Source organism: Rana temporaria, chromosome 13, assembly GCF_905171775.1.
Source record: "Rana temporaria chromosome 13, aRanTem1.1, whole genome shotgun sequence".
In the NCBI taxonomy this organism is placed as follows: domain Eukaryota; kingdom Metazoa; phylum Chordata; class Amphibia; order Anura; family Ranidae; genus Rana; species Rana temporaria.
The window spans coordinates 77292358-77317447 of NC_053501.1; the positions used below are offsets into that span (position 1 = coordinate 77292358).

The 25090-nt window shown below is 45.7% G+C and overlaps 1 protein-coding gene across 1 annotated transcript in view; it reads right to left on the reverse strand.

The window, feature by feature from the left end:
• The window catches only part of ARG2 (arginase 2), a 202217-nt gene extending 178341 nt beyond the window's left edge, over nt 1–23876 (reverse strand). Inside the window, exons 1-2 of the mRNA XM_040332838.1 lie at nt 23648–23876; nt 9582–9654 (exon numbers count right to left, since the gene is read on the reverse strand). Coding sequence (XP_040188772.1) covers nt 9582–9654; nt 23648–23764 — 190 coding nt within the window. The 5' untranslated portion in view covers nt 23765–23876. The remainder of the gene's footprint in view (nt 1–9581; nt 9655–23647) is intronic.
• Between the last annotated feature and the right edge of the window lie 1214 nt (nt 23877–25090).

Sequence of the window (25090 nt, forward strand, 5' to 3'; positions counted from 1 at the left end):
GATAAGTTGATACAAACTAAGGGCCAAATCCACAAAAAGCGGCGCAAATTTCGTTCTTCAAAACGTATGTCATTTAAGTTACGGCGTCCTAATTTGGTATCGTAAGTGCCGTATCCACAGCGCATTTGCGCCCAAATTTGCGCCAGCGTAACTTAAATTCCGAGGCGTAAGGCGGGGTTATTGCAAGTGGGAAGGAAGTGGGCGTGCTTCATTGTAATGAGCCGTGACCCCATGCAAATGAGGCGCCAGCCGTACTGCGCATGCGCGCACGAATCTGGACCTCACTGGGCATGTGCGGAACTTGGCTCAGCGCAATCAGTGAGATAGGTAAAAGGCCAAGCATACTTAGTTTGAGGATCGCCCTGTGTATAACAAGCCCCAGTCAAACACACTTCCCTTGCAAAAGTATATCCCAGTGTTTCCCTTCCTAGAGCAAGTTGCTTCTGCTCTGAACGTTTGTTGGTAAGTTGTTTTTGTGAGAAAAGTTTGTGAGGAGTTGGAGAGTATAGTTGGTGTTTGTTTTTGAGAAGTGTATATTTGTTTTTTGTTTGTGATTGTATTTTCTGATTGTTTTTTTGTGATTGTATTTTTGTATTTGTTTTTGCGTGTTTGTTTTTGAATTTATAGTAGCTGTCTGCTTGTGTGTTTAGATTTTTGTTTGTTTTTTCAGTGAGTATTTTTGTTTGTTTGTTTGTTGTGTGTGTATTGTTGATTGTTTGGTGTGTGTGTATTGTTGATTGCTTTTTGGGTGAGTTTCTTGTTGCTGGGTGGTGTCTGTGATGGCCCCCAAGCGCAGGAAGCTGAATTTTACCCTGGGAGAGAAGCAAATTCTTGCTCGGGGCATCGTCCGATATGGGCGTTATCTGCATGGCCCTGAGAGCCAGAACACCCCCCCGGCCAGGAGGAAGGAGATACTTAAAAAGATCACGAATCAGATCAATGCGGCGGGGGGGGGGGAGATTGTTTTGTGTCCTCCACAGATGGCCAGGAGGTTACAGGCCCATCAGCCCAGGAGGTTGCAGGCCCATCAGCCCAGGCTGCTGCACCACCCCCAAGACAGGCTGATGATGAGTCCCAAGAAGGGCAGGATTCCCCAGGGGAGGGGAGTGGCCAAACCTCCCCTCATGAGGAGGTTGAGGGGGAGGAGGTTGAGGGGTAGGAGGAAGAAGATCTGCAGCTTGGCAGGGAAATCCTGTTGGCCTCTGATATGATGACCTTTGAGGCTTCCCCTGAGGCTACCCCAGAGGCTGGCAGCAGTCAGGCCACCATCAGGGGTAGCCCTTCCCACTCCTCCCCCAACAGGCCGCAACCCACAAGGGTCACTCTCTCCCCTCCTCCAGGGCCACAAACCTCAGGGGCAGGCAGGATGGCGACCCAGGACACCAGGGGGGTGGCCGAGCGTCTGCCGGTCAGTCTGCTGAGGGACAATGCCCGGCAGACCCGCACTCTGGCTCAAATGAAACAAAAAATGACCCAGATGGAGCACAGCCTGGATGTAATGAAGGAGGCACTCGGTGATGTGGCCACCAACTCAGTGGCGGTCATCACATGCTTGAATGACCTGCAGACCGCCACAACAGGCGTGGCCCAGGAGGTGAGTGCCCTGACCCAGGCTGTGCAGGACAATACCAGGTTTGGCCAGGCCAATGCGGCTGCCCTCACAATGTGTCTCACAAGGATAGCAGTGGCCTTGGAGGGCAGGCCAGCAGGAGGACAGTCACCAGGGGAGGCTCCTCCTTCCCCTGCTCACCCACCCCCCCATGAAGATACTCCCTCCCCTGCTCACACCCCCCCCCCCAATGAAGATCCTCTGGGTTGGCCGTGCCCGTGCCCTTGCCTGTGGCCAGCCCAGGCGTAGCACTCGCCGCTGCAACTAACTTAGCAGGGATACTTTTGTTTTTTTTGTTTTTATGATTTTATTTTTTATTTTTATTATTTATTTTGGTATACTGCATTTATGATTTGATTTATGTGGGTAAATGATGTGTGAATGTGGGGGGGGGGGTGGCATTCCTGATAAAATAAGGGTGTCACCCTCAGTTTTGGTGGAGAAGGGATCCCCAGGACCAGGGAGAAGTGATCCCAGGTTCCTGAATGGTGTATGAATGCACAGTGACATAATTGGAGCCGTGGCATGGCGTTACTGCTCCCAAGTACCAAAGGGGGGGGGTACTTGGATCTAATCCAATTCGATGTGCATGTGATATGTCTGTGCTAGGGACCACAGTGGTGTGCATTTATGCATTCTCATTGTGACATTATTAATGTGCGTTTACTGTGAAAAAATGCCTTCTGCGAGGCGTCTCCTGGCTGCTGTGCCCTCAGCAGACCGGGTATAGTTGGTTAGGGGGGGGATTGCCTGGGTGGGGGGTCAGGTCACCACGTATGTCAATCTGCAGGCCCCTTCTCACTGCAAAGTTGTGCAGAATACAACATGCACCGATGATCTGGCACACAAAGTCTGGGGAATACAACAGTGTACCCCCAGACTTATCCAGGCATCTGAAGCGGGACTTCAGGAGCCCAAATGTGCGTTCCACCACTGCACGGGTACGTATGTGAGCCTCATTATAACGTTGCTTTCCTGGGGTTTGGGGGTTCCGGAATGGGGTCATCATATGGGGTCCCAGTGCATATGCAGAGTCACCTGTAAGGGAAAAGACAGAAGGATGTTAGTCATGCATGTGCCCCTTGTGATGTCTGCATCATAGGGTATGACATACCTGACACCCATGTAACTCACCAACCAGCTGTCTCCATACACGTTCAACTGCAAATCTCTGGAGATGTTGGTCTGCTGGAATATATAGCTGTCATGGCAGGATCCAGGGAATTTTGCACAGACGTGCCAGATGAGGGATTGTGCATCCACTATTACCTGGACATTTATGGAATGCCAGTGCTTCCTATTACGGAACATGTGCTCTGTCTCATTGGGGGGCTGTAGTGCCACATGGGTACAATCAATGGCCCTGATGGTCCGTGGGAATCGGGCAATGTGGTAAAAGTCCGTCATGGTTTTCAATCGCTGGACCTCCTGGGTGGGTTTTTGGAATTAATTGCCCATGCGTCTCAGTATTGCAGGGACTACTTGGTGCACACACCTGCTCATGGAGGATTGTGCCATCCCAGCCAGACCTCCACTTGTGCGTTGGAAAGAGCCAGTGGCAAGGAAATGGAGTGTTGCCATTACTTTGATCAGAGGCGGCAGGGCATGGGATCGTTGTGTTGGGGTGGTGAGATCATCCTGCAGGATTCTGGTTAATTCCAGGATGGCTTCACGGTTGAAACGAAAGTTGCCATAGACCTCAAAAGCAGTCATGCCAAAGAGATCTCGGCGTGGGCGGTATACCCTCTCCTGTGCCCTCCTCCTCCTCTGTGCCCTCCTCCTTCTTTGCACCTCTAAAGTACTGAGTGCAGTTAGGATCATGGATGGCCCTGGCATGTTGGCAGACAGATTGTAGTCCAGCAAATATGTGTGCTCAGCTCTTCCTCAATGCTGTTGCTTCAGCAGACCTTTACACGGCAGGTGTAAAATTAGGGCTGCTTTTATAAAGTATAACTTCCCTCCGGGAAACTAACAGGTGCGCACAGGGCGTAATCTACGGCGCACACACTTAATTTTGTGGATCGCCCTATCTCCCTCATTTGCATCTTTGCCTATCAAAAACAACGGCGTTTCTAGCGTAATTTGCGCACAGAAAAGCGCCGGCGTAATTATTTTAGGTAGGACGGAAAAACAAGATTTTAAGGCGTATCTCGTTTTGAGGATCAGGTGCAAAGATACGCGCCGTGTAAATTTAGAAATCTCGAGTTAAGTCGGCGCATCTGCTTTGTAGATTTGGCCCTAAGTTCTTGCACAGGGTATACTTTACATCTCAGAGACTGCATGGGTTTTATCCACAACGCTCCCCGAACTGCCCAAGATGTTGTACCTCCGAGGGTACCTATATTCATATGTTCTGGTCCTGACCCAAACTGACAGACTTTTGGTCTGCGGTTTTTGAGACTGTTAATGTCCGCCTCCATCTTAGTCTTCCGGTCTCCCCGGAGCTGGATCTGCTGGGGGTGCAGGATGATGAGCAGAGACCTAGGTTCACCAAGCTGCTGATGTCGCTACCGTTTTTCTACGTCAAGAAGGCAATTTTGGTTAAATGGACGTCTAGGGCTCCCCCCCACTCTGGGAATGTGGATGGATGCGGTTAATGCTGCCCTCCCATAAAATGACGTATTTGAGCAGGGGCTGTCCTTTGAAGTTTGAACGAGTGTGGGGACCATGGACCATGGACTGATCCTCTATGATAGGCTTGGCACCGTATTCAACGCTGGTGGTGGGTTCCCCGGCCTCTTCCTGCTCCCTCCCTCTTCCTCTCCCCTCCCCCCTCTGCTCCTTCTCTCCCCCTTCCCCCTCCTTCTCTTCCCCCTCCCCACTCCCCCTTCCCCTCCCCCCTCTCTATCTGCAGTAAGTCCTGAAGATGTGTGGTTTCCATCCGGTCTGATATTTAATCTCTGTGGGTCTTAATATGATTTGTGATGTTTTTCCTATGTGCTTCATCCGTCCTGCCATGCATGCACTGTACTTTGATACCTTGTATATGTCTTTTTATTTTAAATCAATAAAGACCAACCTTGTTGTTAATATGGTAAACAACATGACCACATTTTTACTAAAATGTAACGCAAAGAGACTGCGGCTAATACGCTCCTAGAGGCCTCCAGTCACCAACCCCGTTCCCTCATTCAGGGAATACCCGTGGGTCAGTTTCTACGGATTAGGAGAAACTGCTCACAGGAGAACGATTACTGCATCGAGGCTACAGAAATGTATAGTAGGTTCAAGGAAAGGGGGTACTCACATAAAAGCATCAGGAGAGCCAAAAAGAGCCAGAAAAACTGATAGACGAGAACTTATCAGTACTACTAAACAAACTAAGCAGGTTAGGGGTATACTTAACCATCACTGGCACATACTTTCCAAGTCGCTGATTTTGGGTGAAATTGTAGGAGAAAGACCTATACTAACAGGACATAGATCACCTAACTCTGGAGATAGCCTGACACATTCTGAATATCAGAGATCATATAAAAAAAATTTGTTAACTGACCTCCCTCCTTTGAAAGGAATGCATCCCTATGGGAAATGTACAATGCGTAAATACATGGATAAAATTAATGTGTTTATGAGCACTGATGGTCAAAAAACCTTAAAAATTCAGAATTTTATCAACTGTTCAACCACACGTGTTATTTACATGCTAACTTGCTGATGTGGAAAAATGAATGTGGGTAAAACAAAAACAGCTGAAAATAAGAATAAGGCCCCGTTTTAACGGAGTTCATTATGTATTTTTCAGTTTGTCTGTGCTTCTTGAAAATTGTTTGTCTAAATAAGTAATTGGCTGTATAAAACCACTCTTTATAATTAACATGATTTATTAAGAAACAATGTCAATATAAATCTGTATGTATATGTGATTACCCCAAGTCGGTGTGTTTTGGTTTGTCAGAAGAAAGTGGGTGTGTGATTGATGAGATCGGGATAGATCAATAAAGTATAATTAAATTTGCAATATAAGGAGACTATTTGAACTATATGAATCTCAAATGAAACGCGTCAGGACACCACCACACTGTGTTTAGTGATGACACAGCTATTCTAACATTAACTCTCCTCTCGGTGACACTCTCAGATGTTTAGCGGGATGTGGTAGATGGACAAAATGAAAGTAACTCTCTGAGTGGAGGCTGCAGAGGGAGATGCCAGTTATCAGATACCGAACGCCAACATTGCTCACAGAACAGGTGTTTATACGCTCCATTCTTTTCTACACAAACAAGATTTCGAGGACAGTTCAATTGCCTGCAATCTGGAGAGCAGCGAACAAGATAAGTTTTGCTTGTTTTATTTTGATATCTGATTGAGACTTTAACTCTCATTGTCTGTCTCCCTTCCTCCACTTACGTTGTTTTGCAAGTGGACGGTGATACACAGTGTAACGGTCAGGGGTTAACGCCGTTTACGATAGTCGATTCCACCAACCCACGACAGCTTATCGACACTCCACAATCCAACAGACGGACATGACCCATAGGATTCCCCAGAAACGAGACACACAGCTCTGTCTCTGGTTCAAACGGTATAGATACTTTAATGGTAAACTCAAGCTCTTTATATACAGTCCGCAACCAAATATGAAAAATGACTCAACTCCACCCACAACATTATACAATTCTTCCTAACGAGCCTCCAATACACATCTTGGGTAGAATTTCTGTCGCCAGGTCTACCACAATCCACATGAGCTATTTAGCTACAGCTGACAAGTCAGACATCATGACTCCAACACCGGCTCCGGCTCTTTAGAAGCCAGACTAAGGTTAGTTTACATGACAGTAGCATACTTAATTACCACCTTAACAGTCTGTGTTCCCACATGAATGAATAACTCTATTGATCGGTTGGGTTTAGAATCAACAACCTGTAATATTTCAAGATATCCTGCAATACATTGTGAATTATCGTTACTGTCCCATCTCATGTAAACCGAGATATCATTTCTCAGTCACCCTATGCCCCTAGTAGACATAGGATGACCCTAGACACATGAGTCATTGGTGAAGCTGAAACAGGAGTACCCCACACCCTTTAAGAGCCTCTGGGTCCTACGGGCCATTCCGTTACATACGGAAATCGGATTCACTACCTTACCTGTGATTTACATGCTGGCTGTTTATCCGATTTATAATCATAGCATCACTGTGGATTCCTATTCCTACCTTCCCCACTTGAATTTTCTATCATTAGGACTGTGCAATGTCCATAAACCTGGGATTATCCAGGTGATTGAAATTTACATCCGAGATAGTCCAGAAGTTAAGTATACTGGGCCAGATTCACAAAGGAGATACGACGGAGTATCTCAGATACTCCGTCGTATCTATGCGACTGATTTATAGAATCAGTTACGCATAGTTAACCCTAAGATCCGACAGGTGTAATTGTTTTACACTGTCGGATCTTAGGATGCAGTACCCCGGCCGCCGCTGGGGGGAGTTCGCGTCGTAAACCAGCGGCGGGTATGTAAACCAGCGTCGGGTATGCAAATTAGGAGTTACCGCGATCCACGACGGTTTTTCGCGTTCACTACGTCGCTGCTAGTCTAGTTTCCCGTCGCAAAGTTAGTCGTCGTTTTGGGTACCCCAACTTTACACAGCACACTTATGTGCTGTATAAAGTATGGCCGTCGTTCCCGCGTCGAAATTTAAAAATTCACGTCGTTTGCGTAAGACATCCGGGAATACGGAAGTACGCTACGCACGTCGCCGTTCGAAAAAATGACGTCAGTTCGCGCAAAGCACGGCGGGAATTTCGAAACGGAGCATGTGAAGTAGGTCCGGCGCGGGAGCGCGCCCAATTTAAATGCCACACGCCACTTTAAATTACGCGGGCTTACGCCGGAGGCCGCCAGCGTAGGTTTTCATTGCAAGTGCTTTGTGAATCAGGCACTTGCGATGAAAACTTGCAGCGGTGTAATGCCGCTAGTCTACGTGAATCTGGCCCATTGTCTGTGTAGTTTCCGATCACAGCTGCAACTTATTATATCATGCCAGTGGACTGCCTATACTGGGTTACTCGGCAATCAGCCTATTCAGTGTTGCTATAATAATTTTCATCTAGTTGAATATCTTAGCCGGCCTAATTAATCCATTATATCAGACAGTATGAGAGTTGAATTGTCAGATTTTAACTCTTTAAAGTGGTGGAGGATACAATTTATGTTTTATGTGGATTATTCTTTAAAATAAAATGTACTATTTTTTGATATATACCATGTTCCTTATTGAAGAATCTATTTGGATGCTATTCCTTTTTGTTTATATGCAGTTATTGATTCAAAGGAACACACCTCCATTTATTATGTGTTGGTATCTTGTAACCAGGTAAAGACACGGGGCCAGATTCACAAAAGGGATACAACGGCGTTTCTCCTGATACGCCGTCGTATCCCTGTTTCTATCTATGCGACTGATTCATAGAATCAGTTACGCATAGATATCCCTAAGATCCGACAGGTGTAATAGTTTTACACTGTCGGATCTTAAGATGCAATACCGCGGCCGCCGTTGGGGGGAGTTTGCGTCGTAAACCAGCGTCGGGTATGCAAATTAGGAGTTACGGCGATCCACAAAGCTTTTTCCCGTCGTTACGTCGTCGCGAGTGTTAGATTTCCATCGCAAAGATAGGGCACCTTTAACATGGTGTAAAATTACTCCGCCATATTAAAGTATGCCTGTCTTTCCCGCGTCGCTTTTGAAATTTTTTTAAATCTTTTATTTTTCCCGGCGTAAATCTTTTTTCACGTCGCGATTCACAAAACGTCGGCGCGTCGTAATTTCGCGCAAAGCACGTCGGGAAATTTGCGACGGGAGCATGCGCAGTACGTCCGGCGCGGGAACGTGCCTAATTTAAATGATACCCGCCCCATTTGAATTGGACCGCCTTGCGCCGGACCTGTTTACGATACACTGCCGCAAATTTCCAGGTAAGTGCTTTGTGGATCGGGCACTAAATCGGAAAAATTGCGGCGGTGTAACGTAAACCGGTTACGTAAACTTGCGCCCGCTGTACGTGAATCTGGCCCTTGGTTCCTAAAAAAAAAAAAAAAAAAAAAAAAGACCCTCCTCCCGAAACCTTACTTATTTTGGGTGAGGCTCTAGTGACAGTTTTCTTCTTTTTTGCTTCAAGTGTAGACTTTAAGCTTCTCACGTAGTCCCCTGTAAAGATCCTGTAGCTCATGTGGTGACTGCTGAACAGTCCAATGGCTCCCAGGGTGACTCAGCTAAACCTAGCTGAAGGGGTGTGAGGCTTCCTCCACTGTTCTCTCTCACTCTTAGCACTCTTCATCTCTGGCCCTTCTGCCTTCATGCTGCCCCCCCAGCACAAAGGTCCCCTCCCAGCCCACAGGACCCTGGCTCTCGCATGGCCAAGCATTCTCATCTCTTCCTTTCCACCCTCTAAAGTTCTAAAACTCTCCAGAAGCTTCTAGAAGACAGAGGGGGGTGACAGGAGACTCAGTCCTTAGAGCAGTGTTTCTCAACTCCAGTCCTCGGGGCGCACCAACAGGTCATGTTTTCAGGATTTCCCTCAGATCAAACTGCTATGGTAATTACTAAGGCAGTGAAACTGATAAAATCACCTGTGCACAATAATGGAAAGCCTGAAAACAAGACCTGTTGGTGCGCCCCGAGGACTGGAGTTGAGAAACACTGCCTTAGAGCACTGCCAACCTAACAACAAATTAACCCTGGGTCCCCTGGCTAAAGCAGGAGCCCAACTAAATGTACCTACTGTACACAAGGGGTGCTACACATGAATGGGACTGCTTGTACGTGGATGCATGGAACACTTGTGCATACTGTGTGGGCAAAGAGGGGTATGTATAGTTACACCCCTGTGAATGAGGTCAAAGTAACTAACTAAAAACTAACCTGGACAGGAATGAGGTTTAAACTGCCAGTTTTCAAGTGGTTAAACAAAGAAACAAAGAAAATCTCACATATTCATAGTTTCAAGGTCTTACCTATGCCGGAGAGTCTTTCAATAAGTTTGGCATTTCTGATTGCAGCTGGTCCATGCTCTACACCTCGCCATTTCTGCAATACATTAAAGCACATATAAACCAGCAACAGTAGATGCGCGTAAAGATTTTCAAATATAATACACTAGTACCAGATTAAAAAAAAAAATGTATGTATGTATGTATGTATGTATATCAGTTTTAAAATAAATAATACCATACGCTATTGAGCATAAACTATATATATATTTTATATTCATTAGGTATTCCCGCGCTACTTAACAGATTGACCCTTTAACTGCCGCAAAGCACTGAAGGGTTAATCCATAACCACAAATAGGAATAAATATACAATGGGTAGTGCTGCACTGTTAGCTAATTTGAAATATATATATAAATCAGTTTTAAAATAAATAATACTACGCTTATGAGCATAGACTATAATCCATAAGTGGTAAATAACTAGATACAAAAGTGACTATGTGCTACATAATTCATCATGGTGAAGGAAAACATACAATAAAGTGCCAAGTGCAAATCACATACATAAATTAAATGAATAGTCTTGTTGGGGTGATGGACCTAAGTGTTGAATCCCCTCCACAGTGCGATATATACAATGGGCTAGATTCACATAGATTAGCGGATCTTTAGATCCTCGTAATCTATGTGATTTACGATCCGCCGGCGCACATTTGCGAGGCTAGTGCAGTATTCACAAAGCACTTACCTCCAAACTTGATAAACTCGATATTTCCCAGTGCGCATGCTCCAAATGACGTCGATAGGACGTCATTGTTTTCGGCGAGAAAAGTAAATTCCGGCCATCCGTATTCCCGACCGACTTGCGCAAGCGACGTAAAAATTTGAAACTCGGCGCGGGAACGACGGCCATACTTAACATTAGCTACCCCTCATATAGCAGGGGTAACTATCCGCCGGAAAAAGCCGAACGCAAACGACGTAAAAAAAAAAAAAAGCGACGGGTGGGCGTTCGTTTCTGAATCGGCGGAAATCGGAATTTGCATATTCCTCGCGTAAAAAACCGAAGCGACACCTAGCGGCCGGCGGGATATTGCAGCCTAATGCCCCGTACACACCATCACTTTATGTGATGAAAAAAAATGACGTTTTTAAAAACGTCACTTTAATTGACCGTGTGTGGGGAAAAACGTCGTTTTATGTCTTGTAAAAAACGACCAATAAAAATTGAAGCATGCTTCAATTTTATGTGTCGTTTTTCAAAAGTGCACTTTTTACTTCACAGAAATTGACCGTGTGTAGCAAAAAACGTCGTTTTCTAAGACGTTTTTTCATCCACGCATGCCCAGAAGCTAGCTTCAATGGTAAAACGTGGTGGAACGTAACCTCACTTTGCAAGAACATTGTGAGAAAAACGATGGTGTGTAGGCAACTTCGTCTTTGAAAATTGAAGTTTCAAAAACGTCATTTTTTACTTCACAGAAAGTGTCGTTTTTTTTCATCACATAAAGTGATGGTGTGTATGCGGCATAAGATCCAACGGTGTAAGTCACTTACACCAGTCGGATCTAAGGGAGATCTATGTGTAACTGATTCTTATGAATCAGTCGCATAGATCCGACCGTCGCATCTCAGAGATACGACGGCATATCAGGAGATACGCCGTCGTATCTCTTTGTGAATCTGGCCCAGTGACTTTTCCTTCTTTTTGTGCTAAAAAAAAAATAAAAAAAACGCAGTGTGCAAGGTGACTTTTCTTCTGTGCAAAGAAATTATATTTCTTTTGTATCTAGTTATTTACCACTTATGGATTATATTTTATACTCCATAGCGTAGTATTATTTATTTAAAAATAATGGGCCAGATTCAGAGAGAACTTACGCCAACGTATCTGTTGATACGCAGCGCCGTCGTATCTATGCGCCTAATTCACAGTACAAGATACGCCTGAATTTTGGCTGCCTACAACCAAAGTAAGTCTCCTACGCCATCGTATCTTGGGTGCATATTTATGCTGGCCGCTAGGGGCGCTTCCATTGATTTACGCGTCAAATATGTAAAGGAGCAAGATATGCCAATTCACGAACGTACTTACGCCCGTCGCAGTAATCTACGCCATTTACGCAAGGCGTACGTCCAGCGTAAGTTTACCCCTCATAAAGCAGGGGTAAGTCATGTTAAGGTATGGACGTCGGAACAGCCGTCGTATTTTACGTCGTTTACGCAAGTCGTACGTGAATGGGGCTGGGCGTAAGTTACATTCACGTCGTACGCATTGAGCCGTCGTATCTTAGGGAGTATATGCGACTTGATTCTGAGCATGCGCGCGCATGCGCTGTTCGATCGACCATTCATTTACATGGGGTCACCGTTAATTTCAATACATCACGCCCACTACCTGCCTACTTTGAATTAGGCAGGCTTACGCCGGCCCATTTACGTTACGCCGGCGCAACTATGGGAGCGAGTGCTTTCTGAATACTCAACTTGCCTCTCAATGTTACGTCGGCGTAGCGCATATGAGATGCGCTACGCCGGCACAAAGATACGCCAATGTACCTGAATCTGGATAGAATATATATATATATATATATATATATATATATATATATATATATATATATATATATATATATATATATATATATATATATATATATATATATACACACATATACATATATTATATACATATATATATACACACACACACACACACATACACACACAATATATAACAGCGCAGCACTACCTATTGTATATTTAGTACCAGATTACAGTTTCAAATGTAGTGCATATGTTTTAAGGGTGCAATTACGCCAGCCGAAAGAGTCAACTGGCAACAACCTGGACACCGCCGCCCATTCTGGGCCAAAGCATCACCCCTAGCTCCAAAGTCAAAAAAGTCTAGGAGTCATTTTTGACACCTTCATGACAATGGACGCACAAATAGGGTCAGTAGTCAGCGGATCGCACCATTTGTTGCGCCTACTACGCAGACTTATTCCATTTATCCCCAAAGAAGACGTAGCAGTCGTGGTGGGAACAATCGTGAATTCCAGACTGGACTATGCAAATGCCCTTTACCTCGGGCTCCCAAAGTACCAAATCGCTCGTCTGCAAGTCGTACAGAATACGGCCGCCAGACTGGTGACCGGGAAAAGGACATGGGAATCAATCTCACCTTCGCTGGTTGCCAGTAAAAGACAGAATTGTATTTAAAGCACTCTGCCTGACACATAAGTGCATCCATGAGAAGGCGCCGCAATATCTTTGCGACAAGATAGAACCTCACAATTCTAATCGCGTTCTGCGATCCACTGACCAAAATCTGGTCAAGGTGCCAAAAACCAAATACAAGTCCAAAGGAGAAAGAAGGTTTGCTTTTCAAGGTCCGAGACTATGGAACGCTTTACCAACCAGCGTTCGGTTGGAGGAAAACCACCTGACTTTCAGAAGACAGATTAAAACTCTGCTCTTTTGATGTCATGAGACACAAAACATCAAGCGCCCAGAGGCGATTCAGTTCGCATATAAGTTTTTCATTCATTTTTTCATTCATTCATTCATTCAATTAGGTTTGTTACAGAGCAACATAGGCTGGTTTCACTAGACACAGCAACAGTTAAACAACATTTAAGATAATCACAATGGTTTGCCAAGAATACATGTCAAACCATACAGCACATGGAACAGCCTTGAAAGACCAATCGAAAAGGTACTTTCGAACTTGGACACCGTGGTTCCTTTTTAAACACCCATGTCTCCACCCCAGGGCCGATCCTGGGCGAGTGCGCGGGGTGCACCGCACCCGGACGCCACAGGGGGGTGCTGAAGTGTCAGAGTGCTCCCCTCCCTCCTTCTCTCCTGGTGTGCAGTGGTGTTGGCGTCGCTGTGGGGAGGGGGGGTGCAGTCCGCCAGTGAACACAAGCAGCCACGCTGTGACAAGGGAGAGGCAAGCTGCAGGATGTCAGCGTTTTTCCCCCGCTCGCCCCCCCTCCTCCCGTCAGCAGTGGAGTCGAGAGTGTGTCTCATCTTGTTCGCCACCCAGCTTGGTGCCCAGTTTGCTTCCCTCCTCATTGGCCACACTGGAAGGCCAATAAGTAGAGGCTAGGGGAGCACCAGAGAGCCACGCTGTACCCGCACCACCAGAGAGCCATGCTGCTGCCCAGCGCCCCCAGAGAAAGAGCATCGCTGCTGCCCAGCACCACCAGAGAAAGAGCCACGCTGCTGCCCAGCACCACCAGAGAAAGAGCCACGCTGCTGCCCAGCACCACCAGAGAAAGAGCCACGCTGCGGCCCAGCACCACCAGAGAGGGAGCCACGCTGCTGCCCAGCACCACCAGAGAGGGAGCCACGCTGCTGCCCAGCACCAGAGAGAAAGAGAGAGAGAGAGAGAAAGACTGAGCCACTGCCAGAGTACAGACACGCTACACTACTGAACAAAGTCACCCTGGGTAACCCAGAGTGAGTGAACGTCCAGCTGGAGGAATCACTACTGCAGTTTCGCTGGGTCTGGTTAGAGGGCCTGTTGGCCATTATCCATTACTGCCCCTAGGAACTGGGCAATTAGAAAGTTCCTAGCCTGCCATCCTCTAGGCCTTAAAGACTGCCACAACACGCACCAATGAGCTTCAATGCTGGGCTGCTGGCCCAAAAATAGGATGGGGGGGGGGGGTGACACCAACCTTACTGACACCACACACCGCACAAGCTTTGGCCTGAAATGCCTGACGGCGCCTCCTCTGAGATAGACAGAACACTGATCCAATGCAGTGAAATTGAATCCGTGTGACGTGCATCAGGGAAGCTGCAAGCTAGTCTAAGAGGACTTTGTTACAGTGGCCACCTGGGAGATTCAAACCCAAGCCCCGTGACAGCAAGAAATCATCGCCACTCTGCGATTTAGGGGCACTGACAAGCTGCACTTGGTGGGCACCGATAAGGCTGCACTTGGTGTATTGATCTCTTCTACCGTGTCTGCAATCTGACCAGCCCCTGCACCGTGTCTGCAGTCTCTGACCAGTCCCTGCACTATGTCTGCAGTCTCTGACCAGCCCCTGCACTACTATGTCTGCATTATGTCTGGGGGCTCCAACACACTATCTAACAGAAGACCTTTCTGTGTCCATTAGAGAGACCCCCCTCCAGGTCCCATTAGTGTACCATCTTCCTGTAATTTGTTTATTGTTAAGAGATCATGGGAGGATCCCAAGGTAACGGAGACACCTTAGGGGAGCATCTGTTTGAGGCGTTGCCATAGAAAAATGTGTAAAGGGGAGTTAGTAAGATGACCACACCCATGTGGGGGCACCAGAAATATTTCTGCACCCAGGCGTCTGTGACCCTAGAATCGCCCATGCTCTACCCTATATAGGAGACTCATTCTCTGCCCCCTTTTCCCTTTACCATAACCAACACCCGGTTTCTCAATCAAGGTTCTGCTAGAGGTCGCCATGGGTTTCTTTCCCCCCCCCCCCCCCCCCCGATCGGAGATACCACACTACTTCCCTGGATTTGAGGCTTACACACTGTGGGCCCACACCACGGCACCACGTAGATCGTCTCGGCCGGGAGTACAAATGGCACCCCCCGGCATCACTGGCTGGATCTGACTCCCTGACAGGCTTCCCTGACCATCTGACATCTCCTCTACCAGCTGATGCGGGACCGCCAGCACCTCTGCCTACTACGATGGGAGATCCGGATCTCAGAGCTCTCCTTCAGGCCCTGCCGATGTGATCAGATTTGGAGGTGCTGGTCTTCCACCTGGAGGAGGCACACCGCAGAGACCTTCATTCAGTCAGAGCGGACGTGCAGCTGCTCTGACTGGGTCCCCACGGGCGAAACATCCCCATCATTCCTCGAGCGCCGTGTGTCGCAATTGGAGCAGACACAGGCCTCACAGGTCACCACGCTGCAGCTCCATATAGAGGAGCTTGAGGACTGAAGCCGCTGCAACAATCTAAGGTTGTTCTGCATCCCGGAAGCCACAGGCCAGGAGTCACTACAATCTACGGTCCAGGAGATATGTTGGCGTCTGGCTACCTCGCTTACCCACCAGGACATAGAATTTGACAGGGTGCACAATGAATAAATTAAAAAACATTTAAAATGTAGCCCAACCCCCTCACAGTTAGAATAACTCCCTAGGAAACACTTAACCCCTTCCTCGCCCACTAGTGATTAACCCCTTCCCTGCCAGTGTCATTTGCACAGTAATCAGTGCATTTTTATAGCACTGATCGCTGCATAAATGACAATGGTCCCAAAATAGTGTCCGATGTGTCCACCGCAATATCGCAGTCACGATAAAAAAATCGCAGATCTCCGCCATTACTAGTAAAAAATAATAATAATAATAATAATAATAATAATAATGCCATAAAACTAGCCCCCATTTTGTAGACGCTATAACTTTTGCATAAACCAATCAATATGCGTTACTGTGATTTTTTTTACCAAAAATATGAAGAATACATATTGGCCTAAACTGAGGAAAATCATTATATTATATATATAAAAAAATTATTTTATTTTTTTTGGGGGGATATTATAGCAAAAAAAGTAAAAAAAAAAAAAAACACATAGGTTATCAAATACCACCAAAAGAAAGCTCTATTTGTGAAAAAAATAAAATAAAGGGCGGCAATTTTGTTTGGGTGCAATGTCGCGCGACCTCGCAATTGTCAGTTAAAGTGACGCAGTGCTGAATTGCAAAAAATGGCCCGGTCATTGGGCAGCCAATTCTTCCGGGGCTGAAGTGGTTAAGGTAAAATGAATGCCTAGATCATAAAAAATGTTCGACAGAGTTTGAGAGGAAAAGATAAAGATCAAGACGTGCTTTATGGAATTGTGATTTTGTAGTGGGACTAGGATTCTATTGAAAGAGCGCATGGGAAGAATAACATTTTGTCTCCAGTTTTTGCTGCAGCAGATGTTTTTCTTTTTTTAAGAAAAGAGGATTGTTGAATACATGCTCCACGGAGCACAAGTTTATGAGCCTCCCATAGTGTTAAAGGAGAAATATCAGGAGTCGAGTTATAGGCCAAAAAAGTATTTTAAAGCTTTTTCCAAATCTTGCGGAAATGAGATGGGTGGGATAGAATGGAGTTATTAATCTGCCATGTGGATCCTATCTATGGTAATTAATATGTGATCAATTCGAGAGAATGAGTTTTGAAGATAAGAATAGAAGGTGAATTAACGTTTTGTAGGATTCGTTTCACGCCAAGTGTCTAATAGAGAATGTTGCTGGAGTAATTGCTGGAATGCATGTTTCCGGGGAATTTAGGCCATCCAAATTGGGAATTTGTCTAGAAATGGAGAAAGGACTTGATTCGAATCTCCACAAATTAATAAAGTACCCATTTTATGGGTTTCAATCACCTGTAATAAATGGGAAAGGAAAGATATTGGAGTTTTGTTTGGAGCACAATAGGATACTACTGTGATTGGCGAGTCATATAGCAGGGTTTGACAAATTTGCTTGGAATCTAGGAGCCAGCTAAAAAAGTTAGGAGCCAGAAAATGCACTCCGTCGTGACGAGCTTGCGCGCAGAAGCGATCACATACGTGAGCAGCGCCCACATATGTAAACAGTGTTCATACCACACATGTGAGGAATCGCCGCGATTGGTAGAGCGAGAGCAATAATTCTAGCCCTAGACCTCCTCTGTAACTCAAAACATGCAACCTGTAGAATTTTTTAAACGTCGCCTATGAAGATTTTAAAGGGTAAAAGTTTGTCAGCATTCCACGAGCGGACGCAATTTTGAAGCGTGACATGTTGGGTATGAATTTACTTGGCGTAACATTTTCTTTCATAATATTAAAAAAAATGGGGATAACTTTACTGTTGTCTTATTTTTTAATTAAAAAAAGTGTAATTTTTTTCCCAAAAAAGTGCGTTTGTAAGACCGCTGCGCAAATACGGCGTGACAGAAAGTATTGCAACGATCGCCATTTTATTCTCTAGGGTGTTAGGATAAAAAATATATATAATGTTTGGGGGTTCTAATTAGAGGGAAGAAGATGGCAGTGAAAATAGTGAAAAATTACATTAGAATTGCTGTTTAACTTGTAATGCTTAACTTGTAATACCAACGGCCACCGCCAGATGGCACCAGCTCAAAAGAACAATATAGAAAAGATTGTAGAAGGAAGAACAGGAATAAGAGTTATATGAACAGTAAATAGTAAGTCAATTATGTAAGTAACAAATAAAAATACGGTGTACTGGGTGTGTAGGAAATACAGACCCAGAAGCCAAAAATCCATCCAAGGAAGTCCTCCTAGAAAACAAATAGGAGGAATACCTGAGGACAGAGTAAAGGGGAGAGCATTGACAAGCTTCCAGGACCACAACAGCCAAAATTCTAAACATCTAAAAAATGAAAAATGTGCCAACACCCACGGTTGTCAGGAAGAGGCCCTTGTCCCCATCAACATGGGGACAAGGTGCTTTGGGGTGGGGGGCACAGAGCCCCTCCCTCACCCCAAAGCACCCACCACCCATGTTGAGGGCATGTGGCCTGGTATGGTTCCAGGAGGGGAGGTTTGCAATGGCCTGTGCGGTCAGTTCCAGTGCATTCCAGTTCCAGAAAAAAAAGTAGAACATGCTGCATTTTTTCTGCACTAAACTGTACTGGAACATAATACGCATCAAAAATGCCCGGAACGCATGTGCTCTGGTGCATTTTTGATGCATTGTTTATTCTTTACCTTAAATAAGGACATGTGTCGTTAATTAAGGTAAAGAAAAAAGGAGGAGGAAAAATGCACCGGAATGCATCAAAAAGGTGCCAGAGCACATAAAACATGCATTCAGAAACGCATCCAGACTGTGTTTCTATGATGTGAACTGGCCCTAAAAAGGCTGGGTTCCCACTATTGCAAATTGAATGCGTTTTTCTCCTCCAATTCGCATAGCAGGAGATTGTGATGGGCTCTCTATGGAGACAGTTCACACATCACTGGAGCGGCTCCGGTGCAAATTGCACAGCAGTTCTGTGCGTCTTGGTTTCAGGTCCGAATTCGGCCAACAATTCAGGCTGAAATCAGACCTGAACCGGTGAATGTGAACCCAGCCTAAGGCCGGATTCACACTTGTGCGGTGCGAATTTCAGCACTCTTATCTCTGCAGAGAAATAAGAGAACTGTTCAGCAGATCAGCTCCGTTTTAGCTGCGAATTTGGAGACCTGGGAGAGGGGAGGGGGAGGGGGGAAGTGTATTGAGGTGAATGAGAGAAATCCTGAAGAGAAATGAACACATCTGTGAATTAAATGCGTGCCCATAGAAGATAATAGGCCTGAATTCGCACCCGAGCCGCACCACAATGCCTAGAAAACGCACACGTTTTTTCGGCAATGCGCAGTGCGAATGCATCGCACATATGTGAACCAGCCTCATTGAAATCAATGTATTTTATAATGTTATGCAAATTGAATGCGGTTAAAGCCGCAACCAATTCATATAGGTGTGAACCCGGCCTAAAGGTTATCAAGTAATCCAACCTGATTTTCTAGAATATATAATTTTTTTTGTAGTCAGAGTCTTCACTTGGAAATGCAATAATCCTAACTACTAGCTGTGAACAAGGCTTGCTGCCGAAACGCGTCTGCTTGTCCTTTTTAACTTGATATGATAAAATAAAGATAACAGATGTTATACCCAGAAGTGCCGTCTCTTCCTTTGGATTTTCTCAAGTTTGCTATTTTGGATGTTTGAAGGACATCCTCAGCCTCAGAACACCTGGATTTTGGGAATGCCGAGGGCTTTCACATTGGAGTGTGAGGAGCGGCTATTTCAGACACTATTTTTAGCGTTATATCGCTTGCAAAGCGCATCAGTGTGAAAGAGGTCTAAGAGAGGGCATACCCTGAATAAATATATATAAAATGTGTGTGAGATGTGAATGAAATAATTACGTGTGGGGGGAAACGAGAGAGTGGGAACCAGGAATACGAGCCGACAAGGGACCTGACAGAGGAGGAAGGAGTATACCTCTTCAGACGACTCCTACAAATCCAGTGGTGACCCGTCCATAGAGGGTGCACAGGTATCGCCTCCCATATCCATGCGTCCGGCACCCTGATCTACATACAGGATGCCGGACCCATGGACTCCAATGGGGGGTGTTTTTTGAAGACTGGGATTATAGGCTTCAAAAAAAAAAAAAAAAAACTGCGCTCCGAGCCCACCCAATTGTGTGACGATATGTTCAACACTAAATCTCCTCTCCGCCAATCGGGCCTGAGACCTTTTTGACCATTGGCCAAATCGTCAGGCGAGGAGAGGACACGCACAGCGGAAGCAGTGGAGAAAAGGACAATGGAACCTCTGCGCCCAGCCCACTGCCAGCCACCCACTGCGCTGAGAACACCAAAGCCAATGCTGCCAGCCACCCGCCGCGCTACCTAGACGGGGTAAGGGCCAGGCCGACCGGCAGACGAGGGGGCAGTGTTGTGCCGCCGGCCACCTGGGGGAGGGGGGGGGTTGGTTGTTTGCAGCCACACAAAGAAAAACTCAACAGCTCAATAGAATAGAGATATATATACACATACACACACACACACACACACACACACACACACACACACAACAACCTTTATACTTTGTAGCAAAAATATAGTCATGTGCATTAGTTTTCGTCCGAATGCATTTTCATCCGAATTTGGGGTATTTTCGTTATAATTTTAACAAACGATAACGAACGCGCAGAATCCAAAAACCAAAAGATCCGACATAAACAAATGCTTTAGTTTCGTTTTCGTTGCGACAACGAATATAGATAGGAGATTCGACATGATGCTGACAATAGCAATCTGTGTCTATCGAACCTGCGGTCGAATGTGCCCAACCTTAAATTGGAGTTCCACCCAAAAATTTAACTTCCGCTTTTTGGATCCCTCCTCCCCTCCGGTGTCACATTTGGCACCTTTCAGGGGGGAGGGGGGTGCAAATACCTGTCTAAGACTAAGACAGGTATTTGCACCCACTTCTGGGAATACTCTTGTGCGGAAGCCCCACCCCTACCCGCACAGCCCGCTGTCTTCTGTGAAACACACATGCCGCGCTACTCGTGCATGTGCAGTAGGGAACCGGGTAGCGAAGCCGCAACGCTTCACTTCCCGATTCCCTTACCGGCGATGGCGGCGGGTGCAGCCGAGGGACAAGCGATTGCTCGTCCCTCGGCTGCCAACATTGCAGGCACGCTGGACAGGTAAGTGTCCATATTTAAAAAATCAGCAGCTGCAGTATTTTCAGCTGCTGGCTTTTAAAAAAAAAAATTGCCAGAACCTCCGCTTTAACTCTATTAGTCCAAGACCATTCTACATAGAGAGAAAAGATTCGACATTATAGAGACAGTAGCAAAAAAGGTCGAATGTGTCTAACCTAACTTTATTAGTCCAAGATTATTCAACATAGAGAGAAAAGATTCCACGTGAAGATTCGACGAAGCAGTCGCCACGAGCAGACATTTATGATCAAATGCTCGGCCCATAGGCTATAGAAGAATTCTAATGTTGGTGGACTAGTAATAATAATAATAATAATTAATAAATATAATTGTTACTATTCATACAACATTAGAACATTCGACCGGAAATGTACGATTGCGGCGTCGTACAGTTTAGCTGCTCCTTCGAATTTTCTGAGAACATTCGACAGACACCATAAGGCTCCAATGACAGATTCAATCTTAAGGGCCCTTTCACACGGAGCGGATCCGTATTGATCCGCCACGTGTGTCTGTCTGCTCAGCGGGGATCATCCGTAAATCCCTGCTGAGCTGTCTGCGGACAGGGCGGTCCCCGCACACTGTGCAGAGACCGCCCTGTCTTTCCTCCGCTCTCCCCTATGGAGGATCGGATGAATACGGACCGTGTGTCTGTATTCATCCGATCCGTTCCGCCAGAGGGAAGAAAAATAGGGGTTTCTTCCGTCTGAAAAAGTGGATCTTTGCGGAGGTGGATATTTGCGGACGTTAGCGGATGCTCAATCCGCTAACGTCTGCAATTCCATAGGGATACATTACAAGTCCGTAAACGGACTTGTAAAAAACGGTCCGTTCGTCCGCCCGTGTGAAAGGGCCCTTAAGCAGAGGTTCACCCTAAAAATTATCTATATACCATTAGATCCAGCAAACTGCTGACATCTACAGTATGCTGGTATTTTATTTTTTTTTCGCTGTACTTACCGTCTTATAGTTCTTTTCACCCGGCTCCGAGTTCTCACTCCCGCAGGGAATAGGCATTCCTATGAAGAGGCGTAGATGATTGACGTGCGGGTAAGGCGCGTCACGCGTTCGGAAAATAGACGAACTAGGACCCGGCGCTATACGTCTATTTTCAGAACGCATGACGCGCCTTACCCGCACGTCAATCATCTATTATCTTTATAGGAACGCCTACGCCCCGGGGCAGTGAGAACCCGGAAGCCGGGTGAAAAGAACTATAAGAAGGTACGTAAAAAAATAAAAAAAAACACACCAGCATACTGTAGATGTCAGCAGTATGCTGGATGTAACGGTATATAATTGTTTTAGGGTGAACCTCCGCTTTAAAGTGGAGTTCCACCCTCAAAAAAAAATTTGGACCAAAAATCTTAATAGAAATTTGAAAAAGAAAAAGGTTTTTAATTACCAGAAATAGCAGTCTATGCGGAAGTCTGTAATCTGCCTCTTCATAGTCCGCGGCAGGTCTTCTTCCTCCGTCCTACTCGTGGTGTCTTCTGGTGAATGGGGCGCGCTGCCTTCTGGGAACTGTGTGTATCCCAGAGAGCAACTGCCCATCCATAAAGCGCCGCACGGCTGGCGCATGCGCAGTAAGAAAACAGGCAGTGAAGCCACACAGCTTCGTTGTCCGGCTTCCCTTACGGAGGATGGTGGCACCGGGAGCTGCCAGGATTAAGGGATCGGCTTCGGGGGGGCTGACATCGCGGGCGCCTAGGACAGGTAAGTTTTCTTATTAAAAGTCAGCAGCTACAGTGTTTGTAGCTGCTGACTTTAAAATATATATATATATATATATATATATATATAAAAATTTGCAGGTGGAATCCCTCTTTAATTATTTCGGATTTTCGGACGAATGTATTTTGTAACAAAACAAAATACCGTATTTAATCGGAGTATACCACGCACTTTTTTGCCCTAAAAATCAGGGCAAAATCGTGGGTGCGGTCACGTCCTGTGCATCCTTTACGCGAGAGCCTGCCCGACTATACCCGAGTGGGCGCGTTATAGCAAGATAAATACGGTAAATAAAAACAAATCAATTAACTAAATAAATGTATTTTTTGGACAAAAACAAAATATTTCAGTGTGCACGTCTAAAATATAATGGTGACTGTAATACTATACTAGTTCTAGAAACTTTACATTAGGTTTTTATTTATGAATTTATGTATTTCCACATTATTACTGACAATATATTTCTTACTTAAAGCGGGAGTTCACCCAGAATTTTTTTTTTAACATTAGATTGATGCTCATTTTGTGAAGGGGAATCGGGTGTTTTTTTTAAAATCGATGCAGTACTTACCGTTTTAGCGATAGATCTTCTCCGCCGCTTCCGGGTATGGTCTTCGGGACTGGGCATTCCTATTTGATTGACAGGCTTCCGACGGTCGCATACATCGCGTCACGAGTAGCCGAAAGAAGCCGAACGTCGGTGCGGCTCTATACGGCGCCTGCACACCGACGTTCGGCTACTTTCGGAAAACCGTGACGCGATGTATGCGACCGTCGGAAGCCTGTCAATCAAATAGGAACGCCCAGTCCTGCAGCCCATACCCGGAAGCGGCGGAGAAGATCGCTCTCTAAAACAGTAAGTACTGCTTCGATTGTAAAAAAAAAACACCCAATTCCCCTTGACACAACGAGCCTAAATCTAATGTTAAAAAAAAAAGGTTTTCGGGTGAACCTCCACTTTAATTTCAAGCGATTCAAAGGCAATGCTCAGCATTTCATATATAATGCCTTTACACTAAATGTAATATAGTCATATACTGCTATGCAATGTACAATGCAAAGCTTATTTAAAAATCCGTGTAATTGAAGCATTTGTTTGCACTTGCCTACCTGGCCCTTGTAGAACGGAGCCCCAATAACAGCCACAGAGCGAGTGCATTTCTTCCGCAGAGAAATCCGACCAACATTCTTTTTTACCAACAACGTAAAACAAGACCTAAAAGACATTTCTATGCGGCAGATTAGTACTGCCAGTGGCCGGCGATGGTGCGGTGCTGCTGGATCTCTTTGTTATCTGCTTAACCTTGTTTGATCTGTTCCCAGCAGCATCCCGTATCCAGCTAAATGACATGCTAGACCCGCCCACAACAACAACGTCAGGACAGAAGCTCCCAGATTACCAATCAGGAGAGCCCGATCCGGAGGTGTGTCAGGCACTGCCCGCTCACTCCCTCGAAGCATACTTTTGGCATAACATTAGATGCTGAGGGTTCGATATGCTGTTTGTAGGGATATTTTTAGAATATTTTTCTAAAAATTGCAGCATGATTTTGTTTATTTCTTCTACTGACAGCTCATCATTGACATTGTGTAACCCTGGTGGCCAGGCTATTTCTTGTTGTTTTCTGGTGACACAATTCAAAGTCTTGACGTTTGCACATTTTAAAATGTTCTTCTAAATCGTCTAAAACTGTATATTGTTTAACCGCTTCAATACCAGGCATTTTCACCCCCTTCCTGCCCAGACCAATTTGTATTTTCAGCGCTGTTGCACTTTGAATGACAATTGCGCGGTCCTGCGACACTGTACCCAAATGAAATTATTTTTCCCCACAAATAGAGCTTTCGTTTGGTGGTATTCGATCACCTCTGCGTTTTTTATTTTTTGCGCTATAAACAAAAGAAGAGCAACAATATTTTCTACTTTTTGATTTAACTCTGTGGGCCAGATTCACATAGAAATACGTTACGCTGCGGCGGCGTAACGTATCCCATTTACGTTACACCGCCGCAAGTTTACAGCGTAAGTGCTTGATTCACAAAGCACTTACCTGTAAACTTGCAGCGGCGTAGCGTAAATCCGCCCGGCGCAAGCCCGCCTAATTCAAATGGGGCGGGGACCATTTAAATTAGGCGCGTTCCCGCGCCGAACGTACTGCGCATGCTCCGTCCCTAAAATTTACTGACGTGCATTGCGCTAAATGACGTCGCAAGGACGTCATTGGTTTCGACCTTAACGTAAATGGCGTCCAGCGCCATTCACGGACGACTTACACAAACAACGTGAAATTAAAAAATTCGACGCGGGAACGACGGCCATACTTAACATTGGTTAGGCCACCTAGAGGGCATGCTTAGTTTTACGCGACGTATCTCTACGGAAACAATGTAAATTTAGAGTGACGGGCAAAGCGGACGTTCGTGAATCAGCATAACTAGTCATTTGCATATTCTACGCCGACCGCAATGGAATCGCCACCTAGCGGCCGGCCTAGAATTGCAGCCTAAGATCCGACGGTGTAAGTCACTTACACCTGTCGAGTCTTAGGGCTA